Source organism: Bos indicus, chromosome 4 (assembly GCF_029378745.1).
Source record: "Bos indicus isolate NIAB-ARS_2022 breed Sahiwal x Tharparkar chromosome 4, NIAB-ARS_B.indTharparkar_mat_pri_1.0, whole genome shotgun sequence".
In the NCBI taxonomy this organism is placed as follows: Eukaryota; Metazoa; Chordata; class Mammalia; order Artiodactyla; family Bovidae; genus Bos; species Bos indicus.
The window spans coordinates 8118265-8142165 of record NC_091763.1 but is presented as its reverse complement, the minus strand read 5'-3'; the positions used below and the strand labels follow the sequence as shown (position 1 = coordinate 8142165).

At 43.9% G+C, this 23901-nt stretch overlaps 2 protein-coding genes across 5 annotated transcripts in view; both read right to left on the bottom strand.

Moving 5' to 3' along the window:
* CLDN12 (claudin 12) overlaps positions 1–847 on the bottom strand; it is an 80635-nt gene extending 79788 nt beyond the window's left edge. For both annotated transcript variants that reach the window (XR_011566158.1, XM_019959647.2), the window contains exon 1: positions 730–847. The gene's annotated coding sequence lies outside the window, so the exon portion shown is untranslated. The remainder of the gene's footprint in view (positions 1–729) is intronic.
* Positions 848–11572: 10725 nt separating this feature from the next.
* The window catches only part of SUN3 (Sad1 and UNC84 domain containing 3), a 51763-nt gene continuing 39434 nt past the window's right edge, over positions 11573–23901 (bottom strand). For all 3 annotated transcript variants that reach the window (XM_019959649.2, XM_070787455.1, XM_070787454.1), the window contains exons 9-10: positions 19401–19493; positions 11573–18414 (exon numbers count right to left, since the gene is read on the bottom strand). In XM_019959649.2, coding sequence (XP_019815208.2) covers positions 18298–18414; positions 19401–19493 — 210 coding nt within the window. In that variant the 3' untranslated portion in view covers positions 11573–18297. The remainder of the gene's footprint in view (positions 18415–19400; positions 19494–23901) is intronic.

Here is a 23901-nt window from a genome sequence, read left to right as displayed (position 1 = left end):
TTTTCTTTTCTAAATGTATGTCTGGTTGGTTTCAATCACAGTTGCTTACTTACTTACTGATAAGTGTCACAATATAAACACACAATAGGATCTCTGAGCAATCCTTTTAAAGTCAGGTCACCAAGTCTGGCCTTCTAATGTCACGACTGGCCCCTTGCAAAGCCTGTAACACAGAACTTGGGCTTCAGAGAAAAGCAAAGTGGGCTTCCAGAGAAGCCCGCCTCCCCACTACCCTCTCTGCACTCCCTTTGAGCTGTGTCCTCAGGAGCATCAGAGTTGGTAGAAAGACAGAGGAGGTTGAAAAAAGAGACAGAGAGAGAGAGAGAGAGCTTTCCTGGTTAGAGCCAGTGGAAAGAGACCGCAGCAGTGACTGTACGCTCTCAGAACAAGCTTATCCCTGCACCACTAAGTGGGTTTGAATAGAGACCAGGTCATCATTACACAACCAGCATGAGCCAGTGATTCAAAAATAGCAACCTGCACCTCCACAGCACACACCTGGCCAGCCAGGCCCCTAGCCCTGGCCAGACACGTCGACATTTTCATACTTCTGGGTCCAAAGTAATTTTGAGAGCTTCATCAAACACCTCCTCATTCAGCATTCACGTCCACAAAGGTGGTCAGCACGTTCCAATGCTGAGTGACTCTCCTCGTTTAAGCAACCTTACAAAAATCCTCAACTACTTATGCAAAAGACCCAGAAACCAGAACATTCTTGCCCACACCTACCTGTTTCTCACATCCAGGGCATTTTCACTCGCCCACACTGAGGAGCCTCTCGGAGCGTCTTCCTCTCGGCGTCCCAGGAAGTGCGTTCCCAGAGAGCCGCTCCAAAGGCTTCTGGGACTCGTAGTCAGGTTCCCTAAACAGGAATGCCCTGGATGACTGGCAGACTACAATTCCCAAAATCCACTGAGCTGGCAGTCCCAGGCAATATCCTGCGACCACCTCCCGCCTTTCTGCTCTGTTTCCCACCTCCCCCATTCTTTTAACACCTTAACTTACGTTTAGATTTGGGTTATAGGTCTACAAAACAGTTAGAGGAAACAGAGCCAAAAATAATTGTGAGTTGGGTACCCAAATAAATATTTCCCACTAAGTAATTTATTTACCACTTTTTATTTACCCCGCCCCACTTGGGGGGCTGGGGGTAGTCAGAGTGTTATTTGCTTTTAAACTTTTTATTTCGGCAATATGTGAACCGTGAACTTCCTGATGTTCAAGCTGGTTTTAGAAAAGGCAGAAGAACCAGAGATCAAATTGCCAACATCCGCTGGATCATGGAAAAAGCAAGAGAGTTCCAGAAAAACATCTATTTCTGCTTTATTGACTATGCCAAAGCCTTTGACTGTGTGGATCACAATAAACTGTGGGAAATTCTGAAAGAGATGGGAATACCAGACCACCTGATCTGCCTCTTGAGAAATTTGTACGCAGGTCAGGAAGCAACAGTTAGAACTGGACATGGAACAACAGACTGGTTCCAAATAGGAAAAGGAGTATGTCAAGGCTGTGTATTGTCACCCTGTTTATTTAACTTCTATGCAGAGTACATTATGAGAAACGCTGGACTAGAAGAAACACAAGCTGGAATCAAGATTGCCAGGAGAAATATCAATAATCTCAGATATGCAGATGACACCACCCTTATGGCAGAAAGTGAAGAGGAACTCAAAAGCCTCTTGATGAAAGTGAAAGTGGAGAGTGAAAAAGTTGGCTTAAAGCTCAACATTCAGAAAACAAAGATCATGGCATCCGGTCCCATCACTTCATGGGAAATAGATGGGGAAACAGTGGAAACAGTGTCAGACTTTATTTTTCTGGGCTCCAAAATCACTGCAGATGGTGACTGCAGCCATGAAATTAAAAGACGCTTACTCCTTGGAAGGAAAGTTATGACCAACCTAGAGAGCATATTCAAAAGCAGAGACATTACTTTGCTAACAAAGGTTCGTCTAGTCAAGGCTATGGTTTTTCCTGTGGTCATGTATGGATGTGAGAGTTGGACTGTGAAGAAGGCTGAGCGCCGAAGAATTGATGCTTTTGAACTGTGGTGCTGGAGAAGACTCTTGAGAGTCCCTTGGACTGCAAGGAGATCCAACCACTCCATTCTAAAGGAGATCAGTCCTGGGATTTCTTTGGAAGGAATGATGCTAAAGCTGAAACTCTAGTACTTTGGCCACCTCATGAGAAGAGTTGACTCATTGGAAAAGACTCTGATGCTGGGAGGGATTGGGGGCAAGAGGAGAAGGGGACGACAGAGGATGAGATGGCTGGATGGCATCACTGACTCGATGGACGTGAGTCTGAGTGAACTCTGGGAGTTGGTGATGGACAGGGAGGCCTGGCGTGCTGCAATTCATGGGGTCGCAAAGAGTCGGACATGACTGACCGAGTGATCTGATCTGATAGCCCATTATTGGGCTTCCCTGGTAGCTGAGATGGTAAAGAATCCACCTGTAATGCAGGAGTCTTGGGTGCAATCCCTGGGCTGGGAAGATCCCCTGGAGAAGAGAACGGCAACCCACTCCAGTATTCTTGCATGGGAAATCCCATGGACAGAGGATCCTGGCAGGTGGGCCAGGAGTCTACGGGGTCACTGAGAGTCCCACTGGACTGAGCACTAACACTTTCACGTTCATGGCCCATTAACAATGCTGTGATAGTTTCAGGTGAACAGCAAGGGACTCAGCCACACATATATGCCGATCCATTCACCCCAAACTCCCCTCCCATCCAGGCTGCCACATAACATTGAGCAGAGTTCCATGTATTGTAGAGTAGGTTCTTGTTGATTATTCATTTTCATTATAGCAGGGTGTACATGTCCATCCCAAGTATATTATTTTTTCCCCACCTGCTGTTTCTGAAGTAAATTTACTTCAAAACAATGGGTATGCCATTGAGGCATATTTGGGGGTGACCTGCCCAGGACAGATGTTGAAGTGTCATGATCACACACATAAATGCAGATAGAGTAAGTGTGGCAAATGTTGGTAACTGTTAAATCTAGAGAGAGTTATGTATGCGGGTGTTCATTGTACTATTAAAATTCTCTGTACTTTTGAAATTTTTCAAAATAAAAAGTTTGAGAAAAAGCATCGTAGTTGTAAATAAAAGTAAAGGATGGCATCCATTCCTATCCCACTTTGCTGCTGTATGACCTTGGGCAAAGTAAGGAACCTGTTTGTACCTCAGAATCTCATCTGTAATAATTATTTATATAAAAAACTGCAGTGAGGATTAAATGAGTTGCTATAACACAGAAAAGTTTGCAATAGTGTCTAACACACAATAAGGACTGTACGTGTTTGCAATTACCGTTTTTCTGTTGCTTTAGTAACAACGGGACTATTTACTAGTTATGGAAAAAGCCACTATCTGTGCATTGCTACCACTTTCTCATCTGCCACACTGCTTCAGAGAATGCAAGATAATTAAAAACCAGAAGCGATCTGACCCCAAAGCCAGGCCAAGAGATGTGGCAGTGAGAAAGAGGGCAGCATTAGATAGTAAAGAAACTCTGGGAACAGAAAGTGTCTGGGCTGCAGGCCAGCTCTGGTAATAGCAGACAGGCAAGAACAATACGACACAGGATTCTTTGCTCTGAACTTCAGTTCTCTAATGTAGAAAATGGAACTGAATCAGATAACTGTGTACAAAAATCATTATATATATATATTTTTTCCCAATCATTGATGATTAGTTAAATCTGGTTAGCAGACTTTCAGAGAAGGCAATGGCAACCCACTCCAGTACTCTTGCCTGGAAAATCCCATGGACGGAGGAGCCTGGTAGGCTGCAGTCTATGGGGTCTCTAAGAGTCCGACACGACTGAGCGACTTCACTTTCACTTTTCACTTTCATGCATTGGAGAAGGAAATGGCAACCCACTCCAGTGTTCTTGCCTGGAGAATCCCAGGGACGGGGGAGCCTGGTGGGCTGCCATCTATGGGGTCGCACATAGTCAGACACGACTGAAGTGACTTAGCAGCAGCAGCAGCAGACTTTAGCTGGGATGTATATGTAGCTGATAACAGTTTTTTTTAAAGCTACAAACAGAAGGGGAGACAACTCTTTTTCTAGACTTCTTAATCAAGTGCAGGTCTATGGTTAGCTTGCCTTCGGTACAGAAAAGATGAAATACTTACATGCCCGAGTGTTACAGGAACCACACTGACTAGGCTCTGTAGTGAATGTTTGCAAAAGTTATTTTACGACAGGAGGTCCTGGTAAGGAATACAGAACCAATAAGCCACCACCAACCAGAAGAATTAGGGAAAGAATGAAAGGAGATGCCACATGTCCTACCACCTCCCAGAACCCTCCTTGCTGAAATCCTTGGCTGAGCAATGCATGTAGCACAGGAAGGACCCTGAGTCAGAATCAGTGGGCAGAGACAGCCCAGAAACTCGTCCCATCACCCACTGTAAAACCCAAGACTGGGAGCCATGTGGCAGAGCAGTTCCTCTGGGTTCCCTTGCCCTGCCACTCTCCGCCCCGGCACCCCTTTCCAATAAAGTCTCTTGCTTTGTCAGCACATGTGCCTCCTCAGACAATTCATTTCCGAGTGTTAGACAAGAACCCACTCTCAGGCCCTGGAAGGGGCCCCCCTTCCTACAACATATTCACATTGTTGCTGGTCTATCTAATACATAGTTTTCTAGTGGAGATGATTAAAGGAGCTGGGGAGCAGTGTGGACGCTACTCATTATGTTTGTTTATTGTGCAAGGAAATACCCTCATCGGAAATGCAATTAGAGTGAAGCATACAAAACATCAGTTTGGGTGTGGAGTTGGAAGTAAGGAACTAACCTTTTCATAATTGCAGAGACGGTAAACTCTACCTGGATAACTATTTATTATGTGCGTGTTTTGCGACTCTTTGCGACCCCCGGACTGTAGCTCACCAGGCTCCTCTGTCCATGGAATTCTCCAGGAAAGAATACTGGAGTGGGTTGTCATCCCCTTCTGCAAGGGATCTTCCCTACTCAGGGATCAAACCTGGGTCTCCTGCATTGAAGGTGGAGTCTTTACCATCTGAGCCACCAGGGAAGCCCATGTATTTATTAGCTCTTACCCAAAGCTGTGTCTACCAGTGTCTGTCAGGCGCCTACTTCCTCACTTCAGTCCCCAGTCCCCTGAGGAAGGTTTTTTGCAGACCTGTAGTTACCAGTTAATGTCAGAAAAATTACCCAAGGGGAAAGACTGACATAGCTAAGAGGTACTGTGGCAATCCTGATGGGCAGCATTTGTCTTTATTTTTTCCTATTACACGAGAAAACTGTAAAATGAGGGAAAGTGTACTGCAGAGGTGGCATGAGTAAATGTCTTTTGAGAATACTACTACTTTCAGTTCAGTCGTGTCTGACTCTTTGCGACCCCATGGACTGCAGCACGCCAGGCTTCCCTGTCCATCACCAACTCCCAGAGCTCGCTCAAGCTCAAGTCCACTGAGTCGGTGATGCCATCCAAACAACTCATCCTCTGTCGTCCCCTTCTCCTCCCGATTTCAATCTTTCCCAGCATCAGGGTCTTTTCCAATGAGTCAGTCGCATCAGGTAGACAAAATATTGGAGTTTCAGCTTCAACATCAGTCCTTCCAATGAATATTCAGGACTGATTTCCTTTAGGATTGACTGGTTTGATCTTGCAGTCCAAGGGACTCTCAAGAGTCTTCTCCAACACCACAGTTCAAAAGCATCAATTCTTTGCCACTCAAGTTTCTTTATGGTCCAACTCTCACATCCATACATGACTACTGGAAAAACTATAGCTTTGGCTAGATGGACCTTTGTCGGCAAGGTAATGTCTCTGCTTTTCAATATGCTGTCTAGGTTGGTCATAGCTTTTCTTCCAAGGAGCGAGCATCTTTTAATTTCATGGCTTCAGTCACCATCTGAAGTGATTTTGGAGCCCAAAAAATTAAAGTCTGACACTGTTTCCACTGTTTCCCCATCTATTTGCCATGAAGTGGTGGGACCGGATGCCATGATCTTCATTTTCTGAATGTTGAGTTTTAAGCCAACTTTTTCACTCTCCTCTTTCACTTTCATCAAGAGGCTCTTTAGTTCTTCGCTTTCTGCCATAAGGGTGGTGTCATCAGCGTATCTGAGGTTATTGATATTTCTCCCGGCAATCTTGATTCCAGCTTGTGCTTCTTCCAGCTCAGCGTTTCTCGTGATGTACTCTGCATATAAGTTAAACAAGCAGGGTGACAGTAGCCTTGACAGACTCTTTTCCCAATTTGGAGCCAGTCTGTTGTTCCATGTCCAGTTCTAACTGTTGCTTCCTGACCTGCATACAGATTTCTCAGAAGGCAGATAAGGTGGTCTGGTATTCCCATCTCTTGAAGAATTTTCCACAGTCTGTTATGATTCATACAGTCAAATGCTTTGGCATAGTCAATAAAGCAGAAATAGATGTTCTTCTGGAACTCTCTTGCTTTTTCGATGATCCAGTGGATGTTGGAAATTTGATCTCTGGTTCCTCTGCCTTTTCTAAATCCAGCTTGAACATCTGGAAGTTCATGGTTCATGTACTGTTGAAGCCTGGCTTAGAGAATTTTGAGCATTACTTTGATAGCATGTGAGATGAGTGCAGTTGTGCAGTAAGTTGAACATTCTTTGGCATTGCCTTTCTTTGGGATTGGAATGAAAATGGACCTTTTCCAGTCCTGTGGCCACTGCTGAGTTTTTCAAATTTGCTGGCATATTGTTTACAGCACTTTCACAGCATCATCTTTTAGGATTTGAAAGAGCTCAACTAGAATTCCATCACCTCCACTAGCTTTGTTTGTAGTGAGGCTTCCTAAGGCCCACTTGACTTCTCATTCCAGGATGTCTGGCTCTAGGTGAATGATTAAACCATCATAGTTATCTGGGACATGAAGATCTTTTCTGTATAGTTCTCCTGTGTATTCTTGCCACCTCTTCTTAATATCTTCTGCCTCTTTACTCTTTTACTACTTTAATGATAGGTTTTGCTTAAACAAGTCTTCAGAAATTCTTGTTCATCTTTTAGATATTAAAGGAAATATACACCAATACATTTCATAATTTTTTAGAACATTACCATATGTGGGGCCCATTAGAAGTGTTAGGTACAGTGCTGGGGGCTGGGGCTCTGAGGAAGGAGCCCCTCCACCCAGGAGAACTGATGTCCAGTGTTCGTTGGGTGCCTGTTGCTGTTTGGTTGGTAAGTTGTGTCTGATTCTTTGCAACCCCATGAACTGTAGCCCACCAGGCTCTTCTGTTCATGGGAGTGCCCAGGCAAGAATACTAGAGTGGGTTGACATATCCTTCTCCAGGGGATCTTCCCGACCAAGGGATCAACCCCCCATCTTGTCTTGGCAGGCAGATTCTCTACCACTAAGTCACCAGGGAAGCCTTGTTGGGTGTCTGCTATGTTTCATTTTGATGTATTAGAACTTTTTTTCCCCCTTTTGTGACTTCTGAAGTCCGAGTCATAGTTACAAAGGTCTTCCTCTATCCAATGTCATACAAGAGTTCTTCCAAGTTTTACTGTTATAATTTTATAGTATGTTTTGATTCTGTTGCACCTGTAAATTTTTTACCATGTTAGGAATTCAACATGTTACCAACTGGATTCCCTGGTGGCTCAGACAGTAAAGAGTCTGCCTGCAATTTGGGAGAACTGAGTTCAATCCCTGGATCCAGAAGATCCCCTGGAGAAGGAAATGGCAACCCACTCCAGTATTCTTGCCTGGAAAATCCCATGGACAGAGAAGCATGGCGGGCTACAGTCCACAGGATCGAGAAGAGTCAGACATGACTGAGCAACTCCACTTTCACTTTCTTTCTTTCCTTTCACCAATGGAGAAGTATGAATGGAATGCTCTTTTCTTAATGACAAGGTTATTGTTCCAAGCCATTTGTTTTTCCCTATGCTTTTAAAAATGCCACATTTATCATGTAAATATTACATTTTGATGTAGATATCAATCTATTTCTAAATATCAGAAATATAATTTTTTGTTTGTTCCATTGATTTGTCAGCGTTCCAGTGCCACACAACTTAAATTATTTATATCTATGTCACTAATAATTCTGGGAAACCAGTCCAATGTGTGGGGTTTTTTTCCTCCCACCAGAAGAAATGCTCCAACACCAGCCGGGTGTCCTATGAATCAAGTCTGACACACCCCACAGGCCCCACAAGACTGCCCCCTCATTCAGCTCCCCCGTCACAGTCCTATCCTTCTGATCAACGGGCTATAAACTGGGGTACCATGACCCCCTCTTTGTATTTGAATATTTTGCCAGAGCCGCTCACAGAACTCAAGAGAAACATTTTACTTACTTCTTACAAAAGGAAGTAACTCAGAAACAGCCAAATGTAAGAGATGAATAAAGTGAGGTGTGATGAAGGGGCTCACTGCTTCCATTATCCCTCAGAACTGGCCAGCGTTCCCTAACCTCCAAAGGTTCACCAGTGTGGAAGCTGTCCAAACCTCAACCTTTCGGATTTTTATGAAGGTGCCTTTACATAAGTGTGATTGGTTTGATTTAATCACTGGCATTCCATTCAGCCTCCATCTCCTCTCCAGTCCCCAGACATTGGGGGCTGAGATTGAAGGTCCCAATCTAATCAGTGGTCGCTTCTCCTGGCAACCATCCCCCATCCTTTCCAAAGTTACCTCATTGACACAATAAAAGACACCTTGCTCACTCTTATGGCTTTGGAAATTCCAAGGATTTTCGGAGCTCTGTACCATAGTGAAGTGAAAGTGAAAGTCGCTCAGTCATGTCTGACTCTTTGCAACCCCATGGACTGTACAGTCCGTGGAATTCTCTAGGCCAGAATACTGGAATGGTGAGCCTTTCCCTTCTCCAGAGGATCTTCCCAACCCAGGAATTGAACCCAGGTCTCCTGCATTGCAGGTGGATTCTTTACCAACTGAGCCAAAAGAGAAGCCCATAAACTGGGAAGAAAACCAAATGTATATTTCTTACTGTAAATCATAGTATAATAGTCATACAGCTGTTTCCCTTTGTTGTCATTTTTTTCAAGGTTTATTTTTGTTGTTGTTCAGTCATTAAGTCTGCCCAACCGTTCGTGACTCCATGGACTGCAGCATGCCAGGCTCCTCTGTCCTCCACTGTCTCCTAGAGTTTGCTCAAATTCATGTCCATTGAGTCAGTGATGCTACTGATATCTAACGGTTTCATTCTCTGGTGACACCTTCTCCAGCTTCCCACTGAGCTTATATTTCCACTGAAAGTTTAGAGTCAATTTGGTTGAAAACACATCCCTTTGGTTTTCTATGTATATGTGTTTTAATCTTTTAAAAACTTGCTAAAATGGAAAATGTTAAACATATATAAATGTAGACAGAATAGTATTAACTGAAACCTTGTGAACCAGTACCTAAATTCAGTGATCATTTAATGGCCAATCCTTTTTATTGATCCTCCTGTTACATAGAAGACCCGATTCCATGTTGGATCTGCTTGGTGCTATCAAACATAAAAATAGTAAATACTCCATCTGTCCTGAAGGAGAGCCTTTTGTGGTGTATATCAGATAAATGGGCCAGACAGATCCATGAGCCTATGACTAAGAAAGACAGGATATACTATTATAATGGAATTTGTACACTATGTGTATGAGGATCAGAAGAGTGATGGCCCCTGATCGGCTCTTTCAGTTATTTTACAATCTCACAGTTGGAAGTGTTTTGCAAAAGAGCAGGGAAAAGAGATAAGATTTCGTATGCAGAAGCATTTATGCACTTACATCAGGAGGAAGAGGAATCAGAGGACTGCCACCCTGTGGTACAACCGCTGAAAGGAAACCCAGGGGAAACCACAACCCTGCCTGCCAAGAGGACCCACTCCGTACCACTGAACTCTTCACCTCCGTATTGGCCAGCCACCGACCCACTTGAGAATACCAGACCACCTGACCTGCCTCTTGAGAAATCTGTATGCAGATCAGGAAGCAACGGTTAGAACTGGACATGGAACAAGAGACTGGCTCCAAATAGGAAAAGGAGTATGTCAAGGCTGTATATTGTCACCCTGATTGTTTAACGTATATGCAGAGTACATCATGAGAAACGCTGGGCTAGAGGAAGCACAACTGGAATCAAGATTGCTGGGAGAAATATCAATAACCTCAGATATGCAGATGACACCACCCTTATGGCAGAAAGTGAAGAGGAACTCAAAAGCCTCTTGAAGAAGTGAAAGAGGAGAGTGAAAAAGTTGGCTTAAAGCTCAACATTCAGAAAACTAAGATCATGGCATCTGGTCCCACCACTTCATGGCAAATAGATGGGGAAACAGTGGAAATAGTGGCTGACTTTATTTTAGGGGGCTCCAAATTCACTGCAGATGTTGACTGCAGTCACGAAATTAAAAGACGCTTACTCCTTGGAAGGAAAAGTTATGACCAACCTAGACAGCACATTAAAAAGCAGAGACATTACTTTGCCAACAAAGGTTCATCTAGTCAAGGCTATGGTTTTTCCAGTGGTCATGTATGGATGTGAGAGTTGGACTGTGAAGAAAGCTGAGCACTGAAGAATTGATGCTTTTGAACTGTGGTGTTGGAGAAGACTCTTGAGAGCCCCTTGGACTGCAAGGAGATCCAACCAGTCCATCCTAAAGGAAATCAGTCCTGAATATTCATTGGAAGGACTGATGTTGAAGCTGAAACTCCAATCCTTTGGCCACCTGATGTGAAGAACTGACTCATTTGAAAAGACCCTGATGCTGGGAAAGATGGAAGGCAGGAGGAGACGGGGAGAACAGAAGATGAGACGGTTGGATGGCATCACTGACTCCATGGGCATGAGTTTGAGTAAACTCCGGGAGTTGGTGATGGACAGGGAGGCCTGGCGAGCTGCAGTCCATGGGGTCTCGAAGAGTTGGACACGACTGAGCGACTGAACTGAACTGACTCCACTTGGGCAGACACTGACCCTTTTATAAATATAATGCTTTCTAGGGATGAAAGGCGGAGAAGGCAATGGCACCCCACTCCAGTACTCTTGCCTGAAAAATCCCATGGGCGGGGAGAAGCCTGGTGGGCTTCAGTCCATGGGGTCGCTAAGAGTCGGAAATGACTGAGCGACTTCACTTTCACTTTTAACTTTCATGCATTGGAGAATGCATGAAATGGCATTGGAGAAGGAAATGGCAACCCACTCCAGTGTTCTTGCCTGGAGAATCCCAGGGACGGGGGAGCCTGGTGAGCTGCCGTCTATGGGGTCGCACAGAGTCGGACACGACTGAAGCGACATAGCAGCAGCAGCAGCAGCAGCAGGGATGAAAGGAGGATGGTCACTAACAAGGTTGGAGAGAAAGTGCACCAGCACCATCTAGCGGATCCAAATGGAACTCCAGAAGGAAAATCTTGCAGTCCCTATTGTGGAGCCTTGCTGCTACTGCTGCTAAGTCGCTTCAGTCGTGTCCGACTCTGTGCGACCCCAAAGATGGCAGCCCACCAGGCTCCCCCGTCCCTGGGATTCTCCAGGCAAGAACACTGGAGTGGGTTGCCATTTCCTTCTTCAATGATGAAAGTGAAAAGTGAAAGTGAAGTCGCCCAGTCGTGTCCGACTCTTAGCGCCCCCATGGACTGCAGCCTACCAGCCTCCTTCACCCACGGATTTTCCAGGCAAGAGGACTGGAGTGGGGTGCCATTGTCTTCTCCGATTGTGGAGCCTTACTGGGATCCTAATAACAGAGGCATGCCACTTTTAGAACACTGCAGGAGATGTATCTTAACGGGTCTTCAAAAGGGGATGCAAATCTCAAAAATGACAGATGATCTCTGTTCGTTTCCAAGGCAAACCATTCAGTATCACAGTAATCCAAGTCTATGCCCCAACCAGTAACACTGAAAAAGCTGAAGTTGAACTGTTCTAAGAAAACCTACAAGATCTTTTGGAACTAACACCCAAAAAAGATGTCCTTTTCATTATAGGGGACTGGAATGCAAAAGTAGGAAGTCAAGAAACACCTGGAGTAACAGGCAAATTTGGCCTTGGAATACGGAAGGAAGCAGGGCAAAGACTAATAGAGTTTTGCCAAGAAAATGCACTGGTCATAACAAACAGCCTCTTCCAACAACACAAGAGAAGACTCTATACATGGACATCACCGGATGGTCAACACCGAAATCAGATTGATTATATTCTTTGCAGCCAAAGATGGAGAAGCTCTATAGAGTCAGCAAAAACAAGACCAGGAGCTGACTGTGGCTCAGACCATGAACTCCTTATTGCCAAATTCAGACTTAAATTGAAGAAAGTAGGGAAAACCACTAGACCATTCAGGTATGACCTAAATCAAATCCCTTATACAGTGCAAGTGAGAAATAGATTTAAGGGCCTAGATCTGATAGATACAGTGCCTGATGAACTATGGAATGAGGTTCATGACATTGTACAGGAGACAGGGATCAAGACCATTTCCATAGAAAAGAAATGCAAAAAAGCAAAATGGCTGTCTGGGGAGGCCTTACAAATAGCTGTGAAAAGAAGAGAAGCAAAAAGCAAAGGAGAAAAGGAAAGATATAAGCATCTGAATGCAGAGTTCCAAAGAATAGCAAGAAGAGATAAGAAAGCCTTCTTCAGCGATCAATGCAAAGAAATAGAGGAAAACAACAGAATGGGAAAGACTAGGGATCTCTTCAAGAAAATCAGAGATACCAAAGGAACATTTCATGCAAAGATGGGCTCGATAAAGGACAGAAATGGTAGGGACCTAACAGAAGCAGAAGATATTAAGAAGAGGTGGCAAGAATACACAGAAGACCTGTACAAAAAAGTCTTCACGACCCAGATAATCACGATGGTGTGATCACTGACCTAGAGCCATACATCCTGGAATGTGAAGTCAAGTGGGCCTTAGAAAGCATCACTATGAACAAAGCTAGTGGAGGTGATGGAATTCCAGTTGAGCTATTCCAAATCCTGAAAGATGATGCTGTGAAAGTGCTGTACTCAATATGCCAGCAAATTTGGAAAACTCAGCAGTAGCCACAGGACTGGAAAAGGTCAGTTTTCATTCCAATCCCAAATAAAGGCAATGCCAAAGAATGCTCAAACTACCGCACAATTGCACTCATCTCACATGCTAGTAAAGTAATGCTCAAAATTCTGCAACCCAGGCTTCAGCAATATGTGAACCGTGAACTTCCTGATGTTCAAGCTGGTTTTAGAAAAGGCAGAGGAACCAGAGATCAAATTGCCAACATCCGTTGGACCATCAAAAAAGCAAGAGAGTTCCAGAAAAACATCTATTTCTGCTTTATTGACTATGCCAAAGCCTTTGACTGTGTGGATCACAATAAGCTGTGGGAAATTCTGAAAGAGATGGGAATACCAGACCACCTGATCTGCCTCTTGAGAAATTTGTACGCAGGTCAGGAAGCAACAGTTAGAACTGGACATGGAACAACAGACTGGTTCCAAATAGGAAAAGGAGTACGTCAAGGCTGTATATTGTCACCCTGTTTATTTAACTTATATGTAGAGTACATCATGAGAAACGCTGGACTAGAAGAAACACAAGCTGGAATCAAGATTGCCGGGAGAAATATCAATAACCTCACATATGCAGATGACACCACCCTTATGGCAGAAAGTGAAGAGGAACTCAAAAGCCTCTTGATGAAAGTGAAAGTGGAGAGTGAAAAAGTTGGCTTAAAGCTCAACATTCAGAAAATGAAGATCATGGCATCCGGTCCCATCACTTCATGGGAAATAGATGGGGAAACAGTGGAAACAGTGTCAGACTTTATTTTTCTGGGCTCCAAAATCACTACAGATGGTGACTGCAGCCATGAAATTAAAAGACGCTTACTCCTTGGAAGGAAAGTTATGACCAACCTAGAGAGCATATTCAAAAGCAGAGCCATTACTTTGCCAACAAAGGTTCATCTAGTCAAGGCTATGGTTCTTCCTGTGGTCATGTATGGATGTGAGAGTTGGACTGTGAGTAAGGCAGAGAGCCGAAGAATTGATGCTTTTGAACTGTGGTGTTGGAGAAGACTCTTGAGAGTCCCTTGGACTGCAAGGAGATCCAACCAGTCCATTCTGAAGGAGATCAGCCCTGGGATTTCTTTGGAAGGAATGATGCTAAAGCTGAAACTCCAGTACTTTGGCCACCTCATGTGAAGAGTTGACTCACTGGAAAAGACTCTGATGCTGGGAGGGATTGGGGGCAAGAGGAGAAGGGGACGACAGAGGATGAGATGGCTGGATGGCATCACTGACTCGATGGACGTGAGTCTGAGTGAACTCCGGGAGTTGGTGATGAACAGGGAGGCCTGGCGTGCTGCAATTCATGGGCTCCCAAAGAGTCGGACACGACTGAGCGACTGATCTGATCTGAAAAGGGGATACCTGAACAAAGGAGCTTAAACAAAATCCAGAAGGTAAAACAAAAACCAAATGAAGATCCATCAGAGTTTCTGGAAAGGATTTATCAAACTTATAGGCACTACTGTGTAAATATAAGATCAGGAGAGGTAGAGAAGGAAGCAAAAACAAAAGCACAACTGATAAGCTACACGATTCTTCAAGATGAGTTTCAAGCGATGTTTTTAGTGGAAGTAGGACAAAAGCAATGATCTGACCTTCTCATTGCATCATATCAAGAGGTGCATGGTGTTGGATACAGACCCTGAGGCCCCTGAGAATGTAAGGATGATAAATATGACCTTTATTGGGCAAAGTGCCTCAGACATAAGAAGAAAATTACAAAAATTAGATGATGTATTTAGAATGAGCCCTTCTCAATTAGTAGATGTTGCTTTTAGAGTATTCAACCATAGGGAACAAGAGCAGAAGCAAGAAAGATGGAAACCAGAAGGCAGCTTTTCTGGCAGCAGTACTGGATTCCCAGAAGCCGAATAACCTAAATGAGGTAAGCCACCACCACTGGGGGAGGAACAGTGTGCTTACTGCAAGGAGGATGGGCACTGGAAAAATGATGGCCCTAAAGTATATCAGGGGGACAGGAGCCTCTCATATGGTAGAAAGAGGGGAATATTCTGATAATGAATGAAAAGTCCCACCGGCTCCCTTAGGCTTGAGGCATCTGATTCTAATTTTGCCACAGGAGCCCCGGGTGACTCTGCCAGTGGGGAATAAATCGATGGGCTTTCTAACAGATACGGGTGCTACATATTCTGCAGTGAACACCACGGTGGCACAGAAAACATCCCAGTGTATCCCAGTCTTGGGAGTTCTGGACAAGTAGTAAACCATTCATTTTAACTACCTCTATAATGCCAACTAGGGGATCTCAGCCTGAAACACAACTTCTTATGTGTCAGAGCGCCCTAGCCCCGCCTTGGGGATGAAATCTCCTTTGTAAATTAAATGCTCAAGTAACTTTTTCCACCAAGAACAGCTTGACACTAGGGTCCCACTGGAGCATGTGCTGAGCCTACAAATGCTGCTCATGAAAACCCCAGAGGAGGAGACAGAGTTCTTCCCCACCGAGGTCTGTGAAAAGGTAAGGCCAGAAGTGTGGGCTGACAGCACTGTCTGTGTGTGTGCTTGGTCTCTCAGTTGTTTCTGAGTCTTTGTGACCCTTTTAGACCCCTTTTAGGCTCCTCTCTCCATGGGATTTTAAGGCAAAAATACTGGAGTGGGTTGCCATTTTCTTCTCTAGGAGATCTTCCCAACTCATATATTGAACTTGCATTTCCTGTGTCTCCTGCATTGCAGGCAGATTCTTCACCTACTGATAGCACTCTGGGGAAGGCCAAAAAAGCAAGACCAATACAAATCCCATCAAAAAGGGATTCTGGGACACCTAATCTAAAATAATATCCTCTGAGACAAGAAGCCCAAAAGGGAATACAGCCAACTCTAGAAAAGTTTTTGAAAATAGGACTGATTAAACCTTGCAGGTCTGCATATAACAAATGGCAACCCACTCCAGTGTTCTTGCCTGGAGAATCCCAGGGACGGGGGAGCCTGGTGGGCTGCCATCTATGGGGTCGCACAGAGTCGGACACGACTGAAGCGACTTAGCAGCAACAGCAATCCTCCTGGTTAAGAAGCCAGACTCCACAGAGTATCAGTCTGTCCAGGACTTGAGGGCTGTTAATGAAGTCTTATACCCTGTGGGACCTAATCCATGGTGGTCTAGTCACTAAGTCATGTCTGACTCTTGTGACCCCATGGACTGTAGCCTGCCAGGCTCCTCTGTCCATGGGATTCTCCAGGCAAGAATATGGGAGTGGGTTGCCATTTTATTCTTCAGGGGATCTTCCCGACCCAGGAATCGAACCCAGATCTCCTGCACTGCAGACAGATTCTTTACCGAATGAGCTACAAGGGAAGCCCTATGTACCCTGCTTACAACTATTCCAGGAGAATATGGCTGGTTCTCAGTCCTGTACTTAAAAGATGCTTTCTTACACATTCCAATTACAGAAAAATCACAGCCATCTATTTACTTTTGAATAGCAGGACCCAGAAACACAGGTAATCCAACAGTATTGTTGGACAGTCCTGCCTCAAGGATTTAGGAATTCCCCTACCTTGTTTGGGGAGATGCCAGCTAGAGTCTTTAGAAATTTAAGATTGGATGAAGGACTCTTACTCCTATATGTGCATGACTTGCTCACAGCGAGTCCTACAGGTGACACATGTGTACAAAATACCATCAGGACTCTGAACTGTTTGGCCAATTGTGGATATAAGGCCTCCCAGAAAAAGGCCCAGATATGCAAAGAGCAAGTATCTAGGCTTTGCTCTCTCTCAAGGACAGCGGGGGTCTTTGGCCTCATAGGAAGTAAGCAATTGCAGAATTGGGAACATCTGTGGGCTCGCAGAGTCAGACTGAAGCGACTTAGCAGCAGCTGCAGCAAGACCCACAGCCAACTGAGAGGGTTTCTGGAAATGGCAGGGTTCTGTCGGATTTAGATCCCAAACTACGGGCTCACAGCGAAAACCCCTCTAGCGGGGCACTGAAGGGACGTGACCTTGAACCCCTGTTTGGGACTAAAGAGTGCCAAACCGGTCTGTGAAACAATAAAAATGTTAATAAAGTTACTCTCAACCCCAGCTTTGGCACTCCCAGACTTTAAAAAGCATTTCAAACTGTATATACATGAGAGATAGGGTATAAGCCTTGGGGCGTTAATTCAAACTCATGTCCTCCTCCAGGGGATCGTCCCAACCCAGGGATCGAACTGTGATCTCCTGCATTGCAGGCTTATTCTTCACCAGCTGAGCTACCAGGGAAGCCCCTGGGTATGCAGTGGCAATACTTAAAGGGATTATTAAAGCAAAAGCCCTGCCCCCAGGGACCTCAGCTCAGAAGGCAGAAATCAGCTCCTGGCTGATATATACTCGGGCTCCCACTATGCATCCTCCGTGGGGCAGGTTCACTGGGCAATCTGGAAAGAAAGGTGGCTTCTAACCTCAAACAATAAGGATATTAAACAGGCCTCTGAAATCCTGTCACTATTTGAGGCAGTCCACAAGCCCTCACATATGGCCAAAATATCAGAATTTTTTTTTTTTTTCTGGGTTTTAATTTAAGATTTAACTGAATTTGTAGATCAGTTTAGACAGAATCGACTTCTTGACAGCTAAGTTTTTGTATCCACAGGCAGGATAATCTTTCCATTTTTTTAGGTCTTTTCATTATCCACTGCTGTTTTATTGGGTCTTCATACAGTTTAATTCTTTCATTTGATTTTTTTAAAATTTCCATTGAGGCTTTTGTAAATTATATCCTCTTACTGGTTGTGGTTTATATTTTTTATTTTGATTTATATATGATAATTTTGTATCCATCTTTGTTTATAATGTATTTTTTCATTGATTTTATTGCTTTTGAAGGAATTCATCAAGTCATCTGCAAATGAATTATGGTTGGCCTTCTTAAATTTTACCTCTAATTTCTTTAGCTTCTCTAATTACAGAGTGTGTCCAGATCAGTGTTAAGTAATAGTGGTAACAGCAGATATCCATGCCTGGTGTGGATGAATTAATAAATGAAAGCAAATATGCTATTACGAGAAAGAGTGTTGAGAATTACCATCTTCTTCTAAATGCAAACTCATTTTTCAGTGCTTCAACAACATGATTCATCCTCAGAAGCCACACTAATGCAGAGACTGAATTTATTTTCATATTCTTAATAGTAAAATTCATTCACTTTTTACTGCAGGTAAGAACCACTTTAAGGTTTCTCTCCCACTTCTGATTTTTGATTCCTATGGATGTGATATAATCAAAGGGAATTGGAGTACCTGACTATTTTGGACTTGTGATCATGGCTGCCTGCACCAGTTCTTCTAGCTGTCATCTTTTGGGGTGCCATGAACCCTGAATCTATATAAACAAGTATAGTTTGGGTGTCCCCAATTGCTGAGAATTTTAAGTTTCACACATAACAAGAATTCAGGAACATGCTGAAAAAATAGAAAAGATTAAAATTAATGTCTTATCAAATGAACTATCTCAAAGAATCTCAAGTAATGCTGATATAAATGAAAAAAATTAGAACACTTTCTTTCCTTCTTAACTCAAGTACTTTCAAGCACCAGTCTAACGGATGACATCCTGGTCTACCGTCAGGAAAGAGCTGATAAAAAGGCAGACACGGGGAAGGCAGATAGCACGGTGGTCTGCACACCGGGGCCCTCTCCGCCTTCTCCTGCCTCCACGGTGGTCCTGACTAGCTGCCCCAGGGAGGGGCAGGGAGCGACATGGATGTACAGTTGACTGTGGAACTCGGTAAGGGCATTCATTTCTGACACATACATTGCTTTCAGCTTAGATTTTCTCGCCACTGGCCAAGAGGCGTAACACACTTGTGTTTACACGGCTTGAGGTGCCTTTTACATCTTTTCACTAGTTCCTGTGACTAATGAGAACTAGTGAATTACATTTCTTATGCCTTACTGACTTTTAGGGATTTATAAGTTACCAACTGGTATTCCTTCCCCTTTGAGTTAGGCTAAGAAGTTTTTCTTATCTGGTATGAGATATCTATTCTCTCTAAGTTCCTCTCTGCCTCCAATCATCTTGTTTTGTACCATCATCCCCACCCCCTCTACCCAAGGAAGAAGATAGTGACTGTCAGATTAAATATTATCAAGGGAATCTGACAAATAAGGACTGAGGAAGAGTATGTGTGTGTGTGTGTGTATAAAAGTAATAGCAAATAATAAAAAAAATTTGTCTCGGAAACAACTTTTGTATTATATTTGCCTGTTTTTTTGCTTTAAAACTTATGAACATGATTGGAGCTAAGAACTGGAATTCAGACAAGGCTTGCTTATCTCACACTTCTGTCACAGTCATTCTCACACACCACTTTACATCAAGCAACCCCACAAATCCCTCCTGGGGATGGAGCCATGGATACCGCACCTTCTCCCAAGGCTCTCATTACCTGGAGTGCAAATGTTTGGACGGTGGTCCCTGTTTTGTTATATACAAACTGACCTAGAAAAATTTCTTCTCCTTCACATTGTTTCAAGACGCCCTATAAAGAAAGCAACAGACAGGGAGGTTGTAATGAATGTGTGTTCTGTTAAAATAAACGGAGTCAATTGTCTGTTTAAGTAACAATTCCCCAGACATCTTTGGGTGTCCATCAGGGACACACTGCTGCGCTGCATGTCAGCACTGGGTATGGAAGGGGGGGAGGATTGTGAGGCAAGAACCAGCCTAATCAAAGGGCTGAACAGACTAAGATGGAGAGAGACAGACAGACAGGATGAAGAGACAGATGACAGCACATGTCAGCATTGACTTTGACCTCCTAACTGTATTTACTACGCTTTGGGTAAAATAAACCAAAAAATGAGCCCCAACATGGACCCAAAATGCGTTAAACTTCACCAGTTTGCTGAACTTTGATCACACAGATAGCTCCATCCAAAAAGTAAGCTTTTGTTGATATGTGTGTGCAATTTCCCTTGTGCTTTTGACCTTTCTTCTCTACCCTTTAAAGCTGAAGATTTATGAGGAGAGAGAGAGCACACTGGTGGACATTATCTTGCAAATCTAAAGTTTATGGTTAGAGTCTTTGAATTGCAGCACCTCAACAAAAAATAAAGTTTCATGAGTTCAATCATTTTGTAATGAAAATCATAATATTTAAAATATGAGTCAATTTTGTAAAAGAATTGGGACTTCCCTGGTTATCCAGTGGTTAAGAATCTCCGCCTGCCAATGCAGGGGATGCAGGTTGGACTCCTGATCCGAGAAGACCCCACACGCCACAGGGCAACGAAGCCTGTGGGCCACAAGTACTGGGCCCTCGCTCCGGAGCTCACGAGCTGCAGCTACTAAGCCTGTGCGCACAGCTACCGAAGCCCAGAGCCCAGACCCCACTGTCCGCAACAGAGTAGCTCCTGCTTATTGCAACTACAGAAAGCCCACACGCAGCAGGGAAGACCCAGCGCAGCCAGAAATAAATGGATAACTAAAAGAACTGGATACATCATGATTAAATAATGCCCCACAATTATATATACTTTTCATCTATACAATGACATATATAAACATACATATTTCATATTTGACATATATGTATATCATCTCATATAGTTCCTTTAGCCTGTTCAGAGAGATATGCTAGTTTTATTTCAAACCTTCTTTATGATCCTGTTTTAATTTCACTTGGTTCATAAATGTGCTAATATTGAGAAAAACAGTGAGAAGTATTTTGTCTTACTAAAAGGATTTTTTTTTCACTCTTTAAATATGGTCAATTTCTTAAAGGATTCTTGCCTGAAGGATTCACTCATAATTCCTCTCTAATGAGCAACTGTGTGCACTTTTCTGAGACAGGTTTGACCTGCTCCAATCCAGTATAACTCAACTACAAGTGTCTGTAGACACCGACTGTGAGTGCCAGCAGGCTCGCATCAAAGGATGGCAATCTGTTTTACAACTCGAGAGCCACAGCATCTAAAGGTGTTCCAATGATACACAAGGCAGGTAAGCGCCGTGTTTAACGCTGAGCCCCCTTCAGAGAGGGACCCTGAGGGGACGGAGTAAGGCATAAACCTCTGAGGGAAACACGGGCGCAGACCCGAAGAGAAAAGCGTCTGGAGGCGGCCAAATGGCGCACTGGCCTAGAGGAAACTCAAGTCGCGCTGGCTGCAGGGGGCAACCAGCAGCACGCTGGAGCTGGTGCTGACTCCCAGTTTAGAAAGGGCCAGAGGTGGGGCCACGGTGTGGAGGCCAAGCATGAAGCTGGGAGTCCCCTCATTTGAGGGTGGGCTGATGATCTTCTTAAAAAGCGATTAAGTTTTCATCGCACCGGGTCTTCGCTGTGTGCGAGCTTTCTCTAGTTGCGGTGAGCGGGACCCACTCTTTAGTTTCTGCGCATGGGCTTCTCACAGCGGTGGCGCCTCTTGTTGCAGGGCACAGGCTCCAGGCACACAGGCTTCAGTAGTTGCAGTGCGCAGGCTCAGTACCTGTGGTGTGTGGGCTTTAGTTGCCCTCGGCAAGTGGAATCTTCCCAGACCAGGGATTGAACCCGTGTTCCCTGCATTGGCAGGCAGACTCCCATCTGCTATACTACCAGGGAAGTTCCTCTGATGGACTTTTTAAGGAGCATTTAGAGCCTAGCCATCACTCCTGTCCTGGTGCAGAAAAGAACTGTCGTTTTCTTCCCACCTCCAGGACAACTGACCTCAAGAGCATCCTGCAGAAATAACAGGGGAAGGTAGATCCTATCATGAATGATGGGCTGTGCACTGCCACACCCAGGATGTGGGCGGAGCTGAAAACCCCTGGGCACAAGGTTGTAGGATTCCTGGGGTCAACCTTCTAGAAACCACACTCTGGGGTCTCCAACCAGACCATCGAGCTGTGAAGCTTGCTGTCAGCTTGCCCATAATGTGTGCAGAAAAAGCCAGCTTTTGACTGTTCAGCTCTTAAATGAGACAGACAAGCATCACCAAACACACGAGGAAAGCACTTAGCAAGGAAGATGGAGCCCATATTATAAATAGCAAGGGAGGTACTTGGGAGTATGTGAAGGAGCTGAAAACATGGAACAAATCTACATCTGCTCATATCTTCAGACGTTGGAGGGAAGTATTGTAACCATGAAGGAAGATATTTAGATTCTAGAAAAGGGAGCATTTGCAAAAAAAAAAAAAAATCAGAATAATCATAACAGCAGAATTTAAATATTCAAAATTAGGTTTAAAATATAAATTGATTAGATATTCCAAACAGTAAAACAGAAAACCAAAGAAGAAACATTAAAAACATTTTTAAAACAACAGATTTAAAACAAGTCAAATCCTCAGAGAGTGGAGCTGAAATCCCCTGATAACAGCTGTGCAGCAGGCCTGACCAGGCACCAGGTGGGAAGAGATGTGAGCAGACTGCTCCCCAGGGATATCTTTAAAAAATAAAGGAACTTCCCTGGTGGTCTAGTGGTGAAGAGTCTGGGTTGCAATGCAGGGGACATGGGTGCGATCCCTGGGAAGGATGCAGGGAAGGGATAGTTATGGAGTTTGGGATGGCTATGTACACACTGATACATTTAAAGTGGATAACCAACAAGGATCTGCTGTAGAGCACAGAGAAAGAACTCTGCTCAGTGATGTGGCAGCCTGGTTGGGAGGGGAGTTTCGGGAGAATGGATACGTGTATATGTACAGCTGAGTCCCTTTGCTGGTCACTTGAAACTATCACATTATTAATAGGCTATACCCCAATACAAAATTAAAAGGTTTTAAAAAAAGAAAATGTATTCAAGGGCATTGTATGACTCAGCTAAGAACAATACTGTTCACAGACTCACAATGAACACATTGGATGTGTACTGAAGCTGAGATATACCATCTGCCAGTGTCTCACACATGAAACACAGATTTATCATGTGATCTAGAAACTCTGCTCCAAGGCACAAACCCAAGAGAAATGAAAACTCAGGTCCACAGAAAGCTTTGTACCCAGCGCCTCACAGCAGCATTGTTCATTGTTCATAACAGTTAAAAGAGTGGGATCCACTAAGATGTCCAGCAACTGCTGAATGGATAAATAAAAATGGATATTTTACTATCCATATAGTAAAATATTATTCAGCAATTAAAAATGAAATATTGACACATTTTAGCCTACATAGACCTTGAAAACATTATGCTGAGTGAAACAAGCCATTCACAAAAACCATTCACATACAATATGATTCCATTTTATAGGAACTATCCAAAATAGGGCTTCCCAAGTGGCTCAGTGGTAAAGAATCCGCCTGCTAAGCAGACGACATGGGATCTATCCCTGGATTGGGAAGATCCTCTGGAGAAGGAAATGGCAACCTGTACTTGAGCAGTATTCTTGCCAGGAAAATCCCATGGACAGAGAAGCCTGGCAGGCTGTAGTCCAAAGGGCTGCAAATGGTCAGACATGACTTCGTGACTAAACAACAATGACAACATTTGAAAGAGGCAAATCTATAGATACAAGAGAGACTAGTGGTTGTCAGTGGCTGGGGCAGTGAGGTGGGGGATGAGAAGTGACAGCTAAGGGGTGCAGGGTTTCTCTGGAGAATACTAAAAACACTCTAAAATTGATCATGATCATGGTTACGCAACTCTGTGAATATACCAAAAGTTACCAAGTGTACACTTTACCTGACTGAATTGCTGATGTGTGAATTATATCTCAATAAACTTGTTTTTTTTTTTCTTTTAAGTTAAGACATAAACATTTTGGGAGAATTGGGAGAGGCATGGAAGAGAACTAATCTCCATTTTCCATTCAAGGAAGTCAATTGTAACAATCAAAACTGAAAAATCAAGGAATAACAGTAATAGCAAATATGAAGGGAGTAACCACACAAGCAGCCCAAACTCTGGCAAGTGAAAGCTTCCAGGGAGTAAAAATTGGTGGGAGAAGTGAGACAAGGGAAAATCTTGTTT